The sequence below is a fragment of the Schistocerca cancellata genome, chromosome 1 (genome assembly GCF_023864275.1).
Source record: "Schistocerca cancellata isolate TAMUIC-IGC-003103 chromosome 1, iqSchCanc2.1, whole genome shotgun sequence".
NCBI lineage: Eukaryota > Metazoa > Arthropoda > Insecta > Orthoptera > Acrididae > Schistocerca > Schistocerca cancellata.
In genome coordinates, this window is record NC_064626.1 from 254,714,756 (window position 1) to 254,732,145 (window position 17,390).

Below are 17,390 nucleotides of genomic sequence, written 5' to 3' on the forward strand. Positions count from 1 at the left end.
TAGTCATGGGTCAGTGCACCACATTGTGCATGATGTGCTCCAGTTTCACAAAGTGTCTGCAAGATGGGTGCCACCGCAGCTGACTCCTGAAATGACATAACGCCGTGTTGATGCTTGTAAAGAACTTCTTCGGCGTTTTGAACGAGAAGGTGATGGCTTCCTTGCAAGATATTTTTTTTTTTTTATAGTTAAGGCTCACCGGCCACTTGACCATCTTCTTCTTCTGTGCGAATGCACAAACAGTGCCCGAACTCTTACGGGTATCGGCAACGCACCGCGAGTAATGAGTATAATGGACGGGGGCACTACGAATGTAGTGCGGGACAATACGTTGAGAATGTGGGTTTCGCGGGAGGCGTGCCACAGATAAATCCCTGCAGTAGCACTATCCTCTGTGTCCTCGGTGGCTCAGATGGATAGAGCATATTGCATGTAAGCAGGAGATCCCGAGTTCGAGTCCCGGTCGGGGCACACATTTTCATCTGTCCCCGTTGACGTATGTCAACGCCTGTAAGCAGCTATGGGTGTTTATTTCATTGTAATTCCTTGCAAGAATCGTTACTGGCAACGAAACCTGGCTTCACTTCCACCAACCGGAAACGAAGAGAGCGAGCAAGGAATGGCGCCATTCCTCATCACCAAAACCAAAGAAGTTTCGAACAGAACCATCAGCAGGGAAGATTATTCTGCCTCTCTTTTGGGACGAAAAAGGCGTCGTTTTGGAGCATTACATGTCTAGAGGGACCACTGTCACCAGTGCATGATATACAGATATCCTAAAAAATCATCTGCGGCCTGAAATCAATTTAAAGTAACGTGGATTGCTGTCAGCAGGTGTCGTTTTACAACATGACAATGCAAGGCCCCACACTGTCCGTACAACAGTTGCAACAATATAGAATGAAATTTTCACTCTACAGAGGAGTGTGCGCTGATATGAAACTTCCTGGCAGAATAAAACTGTGTGCCGGACCGAGACTCGAACTTGGGACCTTTGCCTTTCGCGGGCAAGTGTTCTACCAACGAGGCTACCCAAACACAATGCACACCTCGTCCTCTACAAACATCACCCAGGCTATGGTTAAACCATGTCTCCAATATCCTTTCTTATAGGAGTGCTAGTTCTGCAAGGTTCGCAGGAGAGTTTCTGTGAAGTTTGGAACGTAGGAGACGAGGTACTGGCGGAATCAAAGCTGTGAGGGCGGGGCGTGAACCGTGCTTAGGCACCTCGGTTGGTAGAGCACTTGACCGGGAATGGCATAGGTCCCGAGTTCGAGTCTCGATCCGGCACACAGTTTTAATCTGCCAGGAAGTTTCAGTTGCAACAATCACAGACCTGCATTTTGAGTGTCTTCCTCATCCACCATACTCACCAGACCTTGCCCCAAGTGATTTCCATATGTTTGGACCACTCAAAGACGAAATGGGAGGAAAGAAGTTCCGTTCTGATGAAGACGTATGCCACAGGGTGCGTGAGTGGTTGCGCGGACTACCAAAAGAATTTTTTTCTAAAGGAATTTATGCACTTTGTCAGCGCTGGAGGACTTGCATTGAGTGTGGGGGAGATTATGTTGAAAAGTGATACAGTTTTCTACCACTTCTGCACAATAAATAATATTAAAAAAATATTTAAGGTTTTCATTTGACTCACCCTCGCATCAAATGCGTCCAAACAAGACCAGTGTGCTGTTACTATTTTCTTGGCTACCGAAGGAGAAACACCCATAGACATCCATCGGAGAAAGAAAAATGTGTATGTGGCAGAAGGTCTGTCAAAAACCACCGTTTTGGAATGGTGCGCAGCAACGGGTGCTCCTGCTTCGTCGTGACTCACGGTCCCATATCGCAAATGTGGTAACGCAGGGGTTACGCCAACTCTAGTGGTAGGCACTAGAGCGACTGTCCTATAGTCCTGATCTCTCTTCATGCGACTACCATGCCTTCGGTTGCTTAAAAATGACCTCGAAGTGTTGACGATTCCTGTCGGAAGACGATGTGCAGCAGGCAGTTACGGAGCTCTTCACGCAGCGGTTTACCAAACGGATGAGATTTTGACTGATTGGCATAGCGACTCTAGACTGTACGGCCTTTGAACGGGAACTTTTTAATCGTTCATTATAACAGTCATCTGCCTGAGGGGCGGCGGGCTGCACTCGGCGGCGCCTCCGATGAGAAAAAGGCCTGCCAACAACTATGTGACGTCATGCTGAGCGGTCCACGTGAACTGCAACATAGCGACCATAGTCACTCGGTCACGCGATACCTCAACGAAATTGCGACTGGTGCGTTTAATTTCTGCGCTTCTATTCTTCATCACCAATATAAATTATAATTTTTGACATACGTGTCGCTTGAATATGGTTATTTTTATTTATTTCTAGTTTCTGCTACCAGTCATGTTTTTATTTTATGCTTAATCTAACATAATACAACGCGTTTCGAACATGTTCCGTTCATCTTCATGCGTTTATACATACATATAGAGAAATTTTACTTAAAATTAAACAGTCTTAAACTAGATTAATCTAGAACTCTTTGTCCATGGTTTGTTACTGTAGCGGCTGGTGTGGCATTTGGGGGGGGGGGGGGGGGCAGCGTATGGCTAGAAATCGAAATCAGTGATACCTTCTACTGGTTTTTTTCCCTGTAGTTGGCTATGTATGATATCACTGGCTATGTATGATATCACAGCCTCTGTAGGATGCAGATAGATTAGCATCAGTTATGTGTTACGAAAATCGTGTGAAAGGCTTTTATATGGCAATTGATCACTTACGATTTCATCATCTTGCTGCTTCATTTGCATCACTGGTGTAATGGCAGAGCTGTTGATTGACATTAAAATATTGCTCATTGTATTTTGTCACTCATTGCCAACGTAATTCACTGCACAAATTGCTTCGACGTTATGCACACAACACAAGTTGGAGGACTGCAGCATGTGAGTCTGTATCGATTATCGATATTCTTGGTACTGACAGATTTGTAGTCAATTATTTACATTGACGTATCTTGAATCTATTGAGTTAGAACTGGCTTAAGACTGTTGAAGAATTTTGAGTGTTTGAATTCGGTTATTTCATTAAGAATGTTATCTCCATACTTTGTATTATGCACGAAAATTTCCATTTTCTTCCATGATATCCATTCTCTTACTTTTTCATATTTTGTGTAAAATTTCGAGGTTGTCTTCGATTTTCAAAGGGTGGCCTCTGTCTTTAATGTGAGTTGCTACTGCTGATTTGTTACATTTACCAAGCGTGTAGCAGTCTGAATGTTCTTTGAATCGGGTTCTGAAATTTCTGCCTTTTGGCCGATATAATATTTATTACATTGGCTGCAGGCAATTTTGTAAATGCCTGATGCATCAAGACTTGTATCTGGTGGTTTTATATTGTGAATAAGCTTCCTACTTAGGTTGTTGTTGGGGCTGAGCATGATTTTTACTTCTGTGTTTTTGAATAGTCTTGCTAATTTGTCAGATACTATTCCAATATATGGAATTTTTACGTATTTGACTGCTGGAGCAATGTCAGTTGTGAGTGTAGTTTGATGTTGTTTGTTCAGTTTATTTCTTTATCTGTTGTGACATGGTATTAATTAGAGAAGGATGATATCCAATGTTTTATTGCAGTATATGTTATGGTTTCTATTTCTTGTTGGAGTTCTGTATGTTGAAGTGAAAATTTGTGTGCTCTGTATAGCATTGATCTATAAGCAGCTTTTTTATGGGCAGTGGGATGTGTAGAGCAGTTTGGTATAGTGGTTATTTTTATCAGAACAGCAGAGGTTTAGCTTTCAGAAAGGTAGTTTTCTTTTACAGTTCGAAAAATGCTGATTACGTCACGAATACTTAACATACTAGCCTTGCAATCCGAGAGGAGAACTATACATGAGCACCGAAAAATTTTCGGTTTTCGCGTTGCAGCTAATTTGTACGGGAATTAGGATGCATTATTTACTTACAAGGGCAGGCCACGGCATTGGGATCAAGGATTTACTTCAAACTTTGTACACCTTTAGTAGGCCATTAAAACAACATACTGTGCAAGTAGAACTGTGCATTACTCTGGCTATTTAGAGAAAATCGGAAAAGAAGTATGATGTGTCTGTTATGTGATTTATGTAGGTACCGCACAGTAGAGTTCATGGTGGTCAAGTGATCAGCCGGCACTGTAGCTCAGTGTATTTGGTCAGAGGGTTAACTGCCCTCTGTAATAAAAAAACTGAGTTAATGGATCAATGATGAAACTGAACAAGCGTCTTGGGACGTACGCCCCGAACAAACAGAATAAACGATAATGAACAAAATGAGTTAAAAAGTAATTAGCGCTCAAGGTTCATAAGATGAGCGTGTATGAGGTGACGGTTCGACTCCCTCTTAGGCATAATTACTAAACAATTTTTTTTGCATCAGTGGTCATATTATTTAATTTATGTGACATTTGAGACGTAATGTAATGAAAAAGAAAACCAATTTGCTTTGCATTAAGTGTTTTCGTGAAGTTTAGATTTATGTTTTCCGTGTCTGTATGACAAATAATGTCCTGCAAAGTGTGATGTCGAGAGCACATACGACAAGTGATTGTACATTACTCTTGTGGTCTGTCACATTGAGACTTATTATATTACTGATTGTGAATAACTTCCATTCGCATCCTTATTTATCGAGGTTTGACTTGGGCTATCGAAGCCTGTCCCTCGCCTTTGAAAATTTAATTAAAAATAGTAAATAGCCAAGTAAAATACGAAATTCACTATAACTTCATGAAAATTCATGTTTTTTTTCCTCATATAAATTAAATAAAGTGACCAGTGATGAAAAAATAGATTAAAAGAAGCGTTTCCGGGGTTCATTACGTCATTATGTAATTATTTAACTGTCGGCTACAGTGCATGGGAATTTACTTTGCAATAACAAAATAAAAAATAAAATCTATAACTATAAAAAAGTAAAACTAAAGCCGAATATGAGAGCGATACCAAAACTTAGACGTCGGACACTAGTAAGGATCGAACCCGAACCAAGGGCTCACCATTCACGTGCACTATCATCTACGCTATGTGAACAACTTATAGGGCTATTTTACACATAAACCCCCATCTGTCAGTAAAGAAGAAAGAATATCACTTGTGAAATACTCTGTGTCAGTTATCAAATTACGCATGAATCATGTAATGTTCACACAAGTAAGCTTTATGCAAATTAAATGTTTGATGTTCAAAAGCGTTCAGAGACGGTTTGTATATTAATTTCTTCCCTTCGAACTGATGCGTTCTCCACGCCCCTCTTGCTGTTAGCGAAACGCAACCACTTTTTATATCATTTTGTTCGTTGCATTTGTTCGGGGCGGACGTCCCATGACACCCGTTGAAGTTCACTATTGATCCGTTACTCAGTCTTCATTACAGAAGGCAGTTAACCGTCTGACTGAACACGCTGAGCTCCTGTGCCGCCAACCCACTTTACCACAATGACTTCTTGCGGCTGGAACATCCGCACAAATACATCACTTTCATAGTAGACGCGTAAGACTTGTCTTGAGATTTTCTCGGAATTGCAAGAGTAGCGTACCTTATTATTTGCACATTATGTTGTTTTAATAGCATATTATAGGTTTACAAAGTCTGAAGCAACTACGTGATCCCAACTTCGTGGGATGTCCTTGTTAGAATAGGTATCACAAGTGCAGCAGTAGAAGTATTGACATATCTTTGTTTGGACTTTACGGCTTGACATTCAACAGTCTTTTTAGGATATCAGGAAATACATGGCAGGTAGTAAGCAAAGCGCGCCAAGCAATTAAAACATAGTTTATGTCACACTATGGCCAAATGCTTCAGATTTTTCTCGCAGCTGTCGACTCAGCTTGCCACTCTGGCTAGCCTGCAAGCGCGAGGCGCGAGCTAGATAGGCCTGAAACTGATTCCTACTCGACGCTAACATCTGCGCATGAGGCCAAAGTCTACTACTGGACACTTACAGCTGTTGGGAAAGAAACACAACATCCTTTGGACAAGCAACAATACCAGTGTCCTGTTACATCTTCTGGTAGCAAGTAGTTCATGCGTATGGTACTCACGTTGATGGAATGAGAACGTATGGTGCGACGCGAGTTGCGGCCAGCTCTGTGGAAACGACGGCAATGCGTGAAGCCCAGGAGCCGGCGGTAGTCCTTGGAAGGAAACCGGAGCATACGCTGCTACAACACAACAACACAACGCATGTTCCACTGCAACAAGTGCTGACACCTTGCGTCATAGGCAAGAGAGCTTTAGTACAGCGTGGCCAATAAGAACCACGACTATTTCTGTTGGAGTTAAAGGTAAGGAAGGTCTCAATGTCTAGTTTATGTTGCAGGAGCACCATAGGACTGCGCCCGTGAGATTCTTAACCTTAATTATCGGCATTAGTAAATGGTTTGTTTAAAGCCTGAGTGATGGTGGGACTGTGTTACTTGGTCTGTATTGAATTACAATCTAAATTATTTAACGAGGATGAGAAAAAAAAGTTTTTGGTCTGGAATGGTTGAATCAGCTCATGAAGCAAAATGGAAGCTTCATCAAAGAGGTTGTCTAGATTTTTCTTCATGAGGTCAGACATACCTAAAGGTCATTATTCAATTATTTAACTGTTGGCGACAGTCCATGGGAATTTACTTTGCAATAAAAAATAAAAAGTATAACTATAAAAAAATGAAACTAAAGCCGAATAAGAGAGCGGTAGCAAAACTTAGACATGGGACACTAGTAAGGATCGAATCCGAATGAAGGGCTCACCATTTACGTGCACTATCATCTTGTGGTGTGCGTACTGTAAGACCTTCAGTACACACACCATCAGATTATTTGACTTGTCGCACTAACAAAGTAGGCGAGTGTCAGGAATATGTCTCGGGGTCTTATCGTGGCGTGTTTATCTTCTGCCGTTAGGTCATACGATAGAAATGCCACTTGCACACTCAGAGTAGCAGATTGACGGTGACCAAAACTGACAATCTGAAGTTCCTTTGGTATTGGTACATTAATCTTATTCTCACATGTATCTCTGATACTTGACAAAAGTGTCTATACATTTATCTTCATGGCTATGTACAGGAATATGGTAATCTTATTAGGCGCAGACTGAAACTTGACTATAGACTGGTACAGACAAATGCAGACTGGTGCAGACAAATGCAGACTGACAGATTCGAGGTCTGTACACTCGTTATAATACCTTGCGTGTTCATGTCTCACTGCACGAGTGTGATCTGCGAGGAGAAAAGGTTCTACGTTAGCAGCAATCTCATTGGCTGCGTTACATATTAATACGCGGATCGGCGGAAGCAGAATTTGGTCCGCCTCTATGGGAGCGCCATCTCGTAGTGCGGAGACGGACGAGCGCTGCGCCTGCGCTGTTGTGCTTAGTGTAGCGCGCTCTAGTGGGAAAGTTGTGTAGGCGCTGACTACGCGGAACTATGTACACAACACATCTACGCTATGAGAACAACTTATAGGGTTATTTTACACATTGACCCCCTTGTTAGTACAGAAGAACGAAAATCACATGTGAAATACTCTGTGTCAATTATCAAAGTACGCATGAATTATGTAAAGTTCACACAAGTAAGCTTTATGCAAATAAAATGTTTGATGTTCAAAGTCGTTCAGAAACGGTTTATATATTCTTAATTCCTTCCCTTCATAACCTAGACATGAGCTAGGATATTCCTAACTCCACTGTATGCTCTCATTATCTGGAATAATGACTGTTATATGAATTTAACTGATTTAATTTCAATAAGAACTAAATCAATAAGCTTTTCCTGTCAAGCAAAACAACAGATAATAACGTTTAACCGTTCAAACTAAGTTCAAATCGGTAGTTTCATGACGGAACTATCTAGTGTTTCAGTGAGATATCGTTAATTTTGTTTAAATTGATCACGCATTTTCCGACAGTCTTGTCCTTTAAAGTATTTTTCTCTTGTGCGTAGTAACATTAATTAACTTACACGGTCAAGAAACATCTTATGTGCCGCCAACCACCATTGCACTTTTGGATTTACAAAATACGAAACTACGTATACTAAAAAAGGTCAGTTTTACAGGAAAAGTGTTCAAAATTAAATGCTTTCATCATCCTGTACCGAATAACAGACAGTTCCATAATTCATGAAGTGCTTCATTTCGAGAAATATCTTGTATTTCCTAAGACATAATACAAAGATAAGCAAGGCGCGATAGGTACGCTTCAAACTGAACACTAACTGTATCTGGTGCACCACTTGAGTTTGCAGACGCGCCAGCCTGATTGCATAAATCCAACGTTAATTAACTCGGGAACGGCGCAACGTATCGTTTTTTTCTAAACAGTTATTTCTAAGCACAACCTACCTGGAAACATCCTTACAAGTTTTTCAGATTGTTTCTGACATCCTGCAGAGGGAAATCTTTCTACCTTATAACTTTGACATGTCATGTGGTGTAATGAAGGCTTAGCATAGAGCACTGAAGAACCACAGCAGTAGTAGGGAGTTGGGGTTACCAGGGCACTTTTGATATCGAATTGATATGCACATTATTCAAGTTGATCAATTAATCATCCCCACTCCCGACCACCCCCGCCCAATCCCGCCCCCGACGATGCCCACCCCTACTGCTGGATGACATCACATGTTTTTCTCAGCCTTCATGTCGGCCTCAGCCTCTCTCCTTCCCCCTTCCCTCCCTCACCCCACCCCATACCCTATCCTACCCTATTGATGGAAATTTCAAATTTTGGTGGTAATTTCGAATTTTGGTGGGAATTTCGAATTTTGGAGGAAATTTCGAATTTTGGCGGAAATTTCGAATTTTGGCGCAAATTTCGTTGTCCCAGGGCTGTGCTAAAAACTCACCACACCCCCCCACCTGGGAATTGACGGGAAATTAAAATTGGTGGTGACCTCTCCAGGACTCGAACCCTGGTCCTTCTGGGTGGAAAGCCAAAGTGCATCCTCTAACACTATTAAACCATCAGAGGCGCTTGGAACTGATGGGAAATGAAAATTGGTAGTGCCCTTTCTGGGACCCAAACCCTGGTCCTATTTGTCGGAAAGCCCAAGTGCAACCCCCCATCCCCCTAACACAATTAAACCACCACAGGCGAGAGAGGAAGGTTAGATTAGTGTACTTTATTTATTTTGGTCGGGAAACTGACCCAAAGATTGATCCTAACTACACAATTCATCACAAAGATTGGGCCTAATTACACAACCATATGCTTAGCGCTACACAAGGACGGCATAAAAGCGCAATACATCTAAAAAATTGGCGACACCCTACAACTGGTGTTATCTTGCTGGGAAAAAATTTCCAATACCACTCGAAAATAGAGACAGACACACTCAAACCCTACCCTTAACCCACAAGCTGGCAGGAAAAAAGGCAGGGAGGTAAGGTACTATCATTATACTAATCGTCGTCCTAAAAGACTACAAAGGGATTGGTAGTTTAATGTGCATTCTCTTCAATGTACAACCACAAACTGCCAGAAGCCGTGGCCCTCTCCCCTCCCTCCCTCCCTCCCTCCCCCCCCATCCTGCCTTCCACCATTCACCGATTTACATGGAGAACACATGCTTCTTCAAATGGACGGCTTGCAGCATGAACAGCCCGCTGTCCACCCTCTGCTGTTTTTCTGCCGAGCCCTCTATGGCCGCAGGCCTCATCAGGGCTTTTGCGTTCCGTCGCGATATGCAACGCTCCTAGGGAACACAAAAGGGAAATTTTTTAGCATACCCCCCCCCCCCCCATCCCCAACCGGAGAACTCTCCAGAAGGCTATTTCAGAAGTCAGCTGCTTGCGAATCAGGAAGACCCTGCTGCCTAAAGCGAGCGCTGCCTAACACCGGCATCCCTCAGAACAGTGATAAATGACTGCTATCCCGACCGAGGGAGATCGGCGGCCTGTTAGGGAACGCACCCGTAGCAGCCTGCCGTTCTGTGCTTGACTATTTAACATCAATGCAACTCCTGTAATAAGCAAGTATTAAAAAAGAAACACGGAATCGCGGCCATAATAAACGTCTTCTTTCCACTAAAATAGGCAAAGTTCTTTTTCTTTTAGTTTTATGAGCAAAATCGGTACAGTTTTTACGTTCGGCTGCAGATTACAATTCGCGTCTCATTATTTTGCGCCATCCAGCGAAGTGTACCGCCACCAATTACAGATGATCAGCAGAGACATATCCACCATGTGTAAAATCAGGAAGAAAACTTCGACTATTTTGTTGCGAAAATTACCAATCACCGCACAATGTCCCCATTATCTCTAAACAGTCATTGGAGTAAAGAAAAAGCGAGGATTTAAACAAAAAAATTAATTTTAATCTAATTCTATCAGCTTGTTGAACAAATTACATGACCTAAGAGCGTATCTCGCTTTCAGTGTCTGTAAATAAACTGTCGTACACGCGTGTGTTACAACCATTTCAGACAATCTTTCACGCTATTGGCACACATGTCGGAAAAAAGCACATTCATTTTACATTTGATGACAACAAGCTATAATTCAAGAAAATGTAGCTGTTTGTACACTATGACCAACCCCCTTTTACCAGTGCGACGCTATATCATACTAGGACTTACGAAACAAATCTTGAGAGCCTGTCCCGACCTTTGTAGGTGGGAGTATTAAATTTCGTTAAAAGATATTGCTGCAATGGAAAAGAAAGAAACACCAGTCAAGAATCATGCCCTAGCCATCTCTTCCTCCGCCGGCCGGTGTGGTGGAGCGGTTCTAGGCACTTCAGTGTGGAACCACGCGACCGCTACGGTCACATGGATGTGTGTGATGTCCTTAGGTTAGTTATGTTTAAGTAGTGCCAAGTTCTAGGGGACTGATGACCTCCGATGTTAAGTCCCATAGTGCTCAGAGCCATTTGAACCATCTCTTCCACCCGTCAGGTGGCAAGTCATTGATGTCGATTTGATAGGCTACGTAATTAAATTGACCATGAGAGTCAGTTTGCATTGCGATTTTGTTTTTCAGGAACGCTATTGGAAAATGGTACCTGAAGCTGACCATAGAGGGATTCTACAGCCCACAACAAACATTCTGCATAAGGAGCGCGCTATTAAAATCATGATCATAATGCCTATGTTATCATCACCCTGCATTAAAAAGTGGTCGTGAGTCTACAGGCACACACGGACCGCTGATAGTGTTAACGCTTTCTGGTAGAGATGATGTCCGCAATTTGGAATAAAATCTATCCATCTAACCACATATTTGTGTTGGATCCTGTAGAGACGTCTTTTAATGGTTACAGCCACTGGTGAATCACATTTGCGCCACTCTCGTATCTCCAAACGAGTCACCTTTTTTCGAACCTACCTGTTAAGGAACCCATACACCAAGAATCCCAGCGCTGTTTTTTAGACAGTCCCTCTGCATTTGTAACTGCTCCTAAGTCCCTGCCCCGCCCTCCCTGCAGCTTCGTCCGTGTGATTGTCACAATTTAAGTCGGATCTGAACGAAATCACTGTATCTAAGACCTTCTGCACCCTGTGGGGAAACGGGGCGAGCTGACTTAATTCGACACGAGCGCGTTTTGACGACTCGGTGGAAATGGAAACATGTTGTAGCTGCAATAAAAAAGAATGATTCAAATGGCGCTAAGCACTATGGGACTTAACATCTGAGGTCAACAGTCCCCTTGACTTAGAACTACTTAAACCTAACTAACCTAAGGACATCACACACATCCATGCCTGAGGCAGGATTCGAACCTGCGATGGTAGCAGCAGCGCTATTCCGGACTGAAGCGCCTAGAACCGCTCGGCCACAGCGGCCGGCTACTGCAATCCGAAGGAGATCTGTGTCTCTCAGGGTGCATTCATGTCTATCACCCAAACATATGTGGCGATCCTATTAAATATACAGATATTGGTTCATTGCAGCAGATGGTTCATTATCATACATGCTTGCACAAGCCATAGTAAAGTTTCATCACCTGTACTGTAGGGTGACCAATCCAACAGTCTATCAATCACACGACAGGCTGCCTGTATTGTTCCTTCATAAGCAATTTAATACATTGTTTTTTCGGTTGTAACACACCTAATCAGTGTACACTGCCATACAGTTTGTTTTTTCTACCATGACTTAAAGATCCGTGTCAGGTGCTGCTAAACCGACATTAACATGTTTCGATCATCTGGCTCTCACAGAAAGCTGAACATCGCATGGCATACACTACACAGCTACCACAACACAGGCTGGTGGAAATAAAACACAGAGGCGATATTTCTCATTGACAAAAATGTGAAAGAATTCGCAACATATGGAGACTGGAAGAGTTTATGATATTGTAAAGCCCTTCCAACACCTACTGGAAGGTACAGTTATTCTCCTGTACAGTTAATCTCATCTTCCTCATCGACAGGCTTGCGGGTGTCTCGGTGTTCCATTTCGAAAAGCATTGTTCCTTCAATTTGCAGTCATGTACATGGTTACTGTTCCAGAGTCGACCATCGCTGGAAGATGCTGTTCACAGCATGCATGGGGTAGTACAATGAAAAAGAGGTACCGGCGCTTTATTGGTGAAAAAAAAATTAAAAACGTATGGATGGCATAGCAGCATATGGAAATTGAACCATACTGTAGCATGGAGGAACACTACCAAACAACTGTATGGAGGTGATGACCTTTACATTTAATCCCATGCTTCACAGCGACAAGTAGCAGTTATCTGGTGTTCCGCCAAGGCTCCCTCCAGCTTAGCCGAGAGGTGTCAGTCAACCATTATGCAATAATCACCAGCTTACCCAGTGGACGGTCGGGGTTGAAAGATACCATTGATATGGAACGATGTACTGTAATACACACTGCAATAGGTAGCGAGATCAATTGTACCCAGAAGTCGGAGAGAGCTAATTTCCTTGACATTCACGCATCTTCAGAAATCTTGTGCTCTTGGGTGGGTGCCGTCCAGCAGTTACAGCCTCGGTTCACACTGTTCCTACACAAAATGTAGAATGTAGCGGTCTACTTCTGATCAAGAGCAGATTAAATCGATGCCAGTACTGCAGGGAGCGTAGGTCAAAGGCAATATGAGGAGATTTTTCGGTCTCTAACTTTATCCTAAATATAAGAGAATGCCCTGTGACTCCCATCCACATAGAGAAAGATCGTAAATTATGCACTATGATCGAAGTACTAGAGATATTCAAGTCACTCTCTGGTGTACTTTGGTGTATACGTTCGAGAATTAACGAAGAATGAACGTACCACACAGTCGGCTATTTACATTCGCTGTGGAACTCGCTAAGTCGTGGAGAGACTGTTTAGTGATGATACAGAAATTGGTACGCATCCTGCCGCATCACTGGTCGTTATTAAAATTACGACAAAACTGCTAAACTTGATCGCACTATCATTTATGTTGCTTATTATTACAGTATATCGATGGTGCCTTTTCCATCCTAGCAGTCCACTGGTAAGCTGTTGATTACCACATAGTGATTGACTGACATCATTTGTTTGAGATGGAGAAAGGGTGGAGGGGGCAACACCTTCCAGGGATGGCTGACAACAAAACAGTGATCATGTGCATGGCAACAATATGAGGAATCAATCAAATGGAACACAGCGACATCAGCTATCCCACGACTGTCAATAATGACTTGTAATGTAGAGGCCAATCAATCTCTTTCGGTTAGCAGTTTGGAAACGCTCCACAATCCCTCAAAACTCTTCCAGGATCCTCTTCTTGTGACTGTCTCTCATTTCAATTACCCATTGTGTGGGTGTGTTGTGAGATTTACACCGTGCGATGTCTAGTTTTCTGGGGGAGTTTAAAATCTGACATCGTAGTCGTGGCAGAAAAAAAAAACTGTAATGCAGTGTACAAAGGGTGTTACAGCAGAAGTAGTGGTGTAGCAAACAACGAAACAGGGACCCTCTCCTGCGACTGATAACCTGTGGAAGATGGTTCTCGTACAGTACAGGCAATGAAAGCTTAAACCGGTCTGTGCAAGTGGCTTCGATCACTGGCCACCTGCTCCGACGGATAAATACCTGTATATTTAATAGGATCGCCACGTATGCTCGATTCTAACATGTAGATGGTATTCGTTTTCGATATATATCGTGTCAGATGTGGTAAAAATGTATTGGATAAAGTTAGCGGAGTTTTTATAGTTCGTAATTTTTCTCTGTTGGATGGTACAGAATAACGAATGTTTGGGTGATATCCTTGAATGGACCCTGAGACACAAATATGTCGTTAAATTGATAGACTTGATTCCAAATTGAGGACAGCATTTCTACTAGAAAGCGTTAACACTATCAGTGAGCCATGTGTTCCTGTAGACTCAAGACCGCTTTTTCTGCAGGGTGATGGTAACATAGTCACTACGATTGTGTTTTTAATGGTGCGCTCCTTGCGCAAAATGTATGTTGTGGGCTGTAGAATCACTCTGTGGTCAGTTTAAGATATCATTTCACAATAACGTACGTCGAAAAGAACATCACCTTTCCTCTACGAATTCCCATTTGACCTTCCTTGCGAGTGGAATCCAACTACTGGAAAAAAAATTACTCTCCATGCAAACTGAGTCTCATGATCAATATAATTGCTTAAGCTATCACACTGATATCAACGACTTGTCACCTGGTGGGTGGAAGAGATGCTATATTGCACCATGGAGTGGTTCTTGACTGGTGTTTCTTTTTTTCCGTTGCAGCGATATCTTTTAACGAAATTTCAAACTCCCAACTATACAGGGCGAAACGGGCTCTCACTATTTGTTTCGTGAATGCTAGTATGATATAGTCGAAGCTTTTTTTCCTGGTTTTACGCAAGGTGGACATGTCGCTGCTGATCATCTGTAATTGCTGGCGGTACACTTCGCTGGATGTCACAAAATAATGAGATGCGAAGTGTAGTGTTTGCTTATTATAGGAGTCGCGTTGATGTTAAATAGTCCAGCACATAACAGAGGGCTGCTGTGGGCGAGTTCACTAACAGCCCGCAGCTCTCCCTCGATTGGGATAGCAGTCTTTATGACTCATTCATTACGAGTGCTGTCCAACACCAGCATCTCGTCAGTTGAACTTATTTCCCACCAAAAAGAATAAAGATAGTATCTTACAACCCTGCCTTTTTCTTGCCAGACTTCTCTATCCCTAGGTTTTGAAACCCATTTGGTCGTATTATCGAGTCCCTGTTTTCGCAAATTACTCGAATGCTACGATGGTATCATGAAACGGTTTTCTAGCATGCCGCGGTTGGGAGGGGGGAGGGGGAAGTGTCGCGAAAAAATCGAATTTGGAGCTACTGAATGCAGAAATTAGCAATTTATCGCATTTCCAAATGTTTTTAGGAACAAAATTCTTCTGTTTTCACTTTCTCGCTCCAAATGTTTAATATTCGTTTATTTTTAGAGAAACTAAAATGTTAATCGCATATACTCATTCTGCCCGCCATAGCTAATCGTAACTACTTTAAACTAGCACAATAGTTCGGATACCTGTCTAATCCGAATAAAAATTTGCAGGTGAAATTTGCTCGGTGTGTGTATACGTTCAATGGGTTTACTAACTGTACACTCGCACACTACGTAATTTATCTGCCATTGGCTCATAAATCTGTGGCCATACAGTCACAGAAATTAGCCTGACGACATCAGTTCTTTATTAAACTGCTTCTCGCTATTTTTCAACTCATAACTGGTATGATTATTGTAACTAGATCTCAATGGTACTTACTATAAGTAACATTTCCACTTTCGATGTAGCACGATCTGCATTCGTAGTAGCAACAACTATTCACCATTACTGTAACTAATAAATAAATATATAAAAATATCGTGCAAAATATGAACAAACAGCCTTGTAATCGCGTCACGTGACAATTTCGATCTGATGTTGGCGGCGTGCGCAGATCGGACGTTGTACTCACTCCATAAACATTCCTATTATGAGATTAACTCTCTTTGCATTACAGAATAACTGTATCTATATTGATTCACGAAGCTTTCAGTGAAACAGGCTGTGGAGAGTTTAACGTGCATGTGTCTTAGAACAATGCTAGGTAATCCCCAACTTTTAACAGAAGTGCATCAACTATGGGATAAAGTAAAGGCCTTGTGATGATGATAATTGGCTGATAAGGAATAACAAAGATTTACATTATTTATATGTTATTCGAAAAAGTCAGATCGCATTTATGTCATAACTTCTGTAAACAGAGATCAATGCAAGATTATTACCTTCTCCTGGCGCGTTGGGCTCATCGAGATTGACTGCAGACGTAGCATTCGGCTTGACCACCACCAAGGACGTAACAGACGTCACAAACGAGTACTGCAAGGAAGAAAGTAAGAATTAAGAGTCTTACTAACATAATAAGAGTGCTTCGTGGAAGAATGATTAACCGGATACGCTGTAAAGAGGATGTATTATTATTATTATTGCTTGCTTAGTCATCCGTACGTTACCGAATGTTGTGGCCCATATTTGTGGGTAACAATCAGAAAGATGAAGTATACAGGTAAAGGATTCTTTCTTATCCATCTACATTATATCTGTTTAACAAAGACATTCGCCAACGCGGACATCAGCAATACAAAAACTTTAATAGGAACGTTGTTTTCCCTTTCCTCTTACGGAACGTTAGGTGTACAACATTTTTAACCATGTTGTTGCTGTTGTAGTCTTCAGTCCTGAGACTGGTTTGATGCAGCTCTCCATGCTACCCTATCCTGTGCTAGCTTCTTCATCTCCCTGTACCTACTGCAACCTACATCCTTCTGAATCTGCTTAGTGTATTCCTCTCTTGGTCTCCCTCTACGATTTTTACCCTCCACGCTGCCCTCCAATGCTAAATTTGTTATCCCTTGGTGCATCAGAACATGTCCTACCAACCGGTCCCTTCTTCTTGTCAAGTTGTGCCACAAACTCCTCTTTTCCCCAATTCTATTCAGTATCTCAACATCAGTTATGTAATCTACCCATCTAATCTTCAGCATTCTTCTGTAGCACCCCATTTCGAAAGCTTTTTTTCTTTTCTTCTCCAAACTATTTATCGTCCATATTTCACTTCCATACATGGCTAACTCCATACAAATACTTTCAGGAACGGCTTCCTGACACTTAAATCTATACTCGATGTTAACAAATTTCTCTTCTTCAGAAACGCTTTCCTTGCCATTGCCAGTCTACATTTTATATCCTCTCTACTTTGACCATCATCAGTTATTTTGCTCCACAAACAGCAAAACTGCTTTACTACTTTAAGTGTCTCATTTCCCAATCTAATTCCCTCAGCATCACCCGGCTTAATTAGACTACATTCCATTATCCTCGTTTCGCTTTTGTTGATGTTCATCTTATATCCTCCTTTCAAGACACTGTCCATT

At 42.0% G+C, this 17,390-nt stretch overlaps 1 protein-coding gene across 6 annotated transcripts in view; it reads right to left on the reverse strand.

The window, feature by feature from the left end:
- LOC126170586 (inter-alpha-trypsin inhibitor heavy chain H6-like) overlaps nt 1-17,390 on the reverse strand; it is a 213,216-nt gene that overhangs the window by 80,640 nt on the left and 115,186 nt on the right. For 4 of the 6 annotated variants that reach the window (XM_049920742.1, XM_049920739.1, XM_049920741.1 and 1 more), the window contains exons 11-12: nt 16,242-16,335; nt 6,084-6,203 (exon numbers count right to left, since the gene is read on the reverse strand). In XM_049920742.1, coding sequence (XP_049776699.1) covers nt 6,084-6,203; nt 16,242-16,335 — 214 coding nt within the window. The remainder of the gene's footprint in view (nt 1-6,083; nt 6,204-16,241; nt 16,336-17,390) is intronic. The other 2 variants (XM_049920740.1, XM_049920738.1) reach the window with 1 other exon arrangement.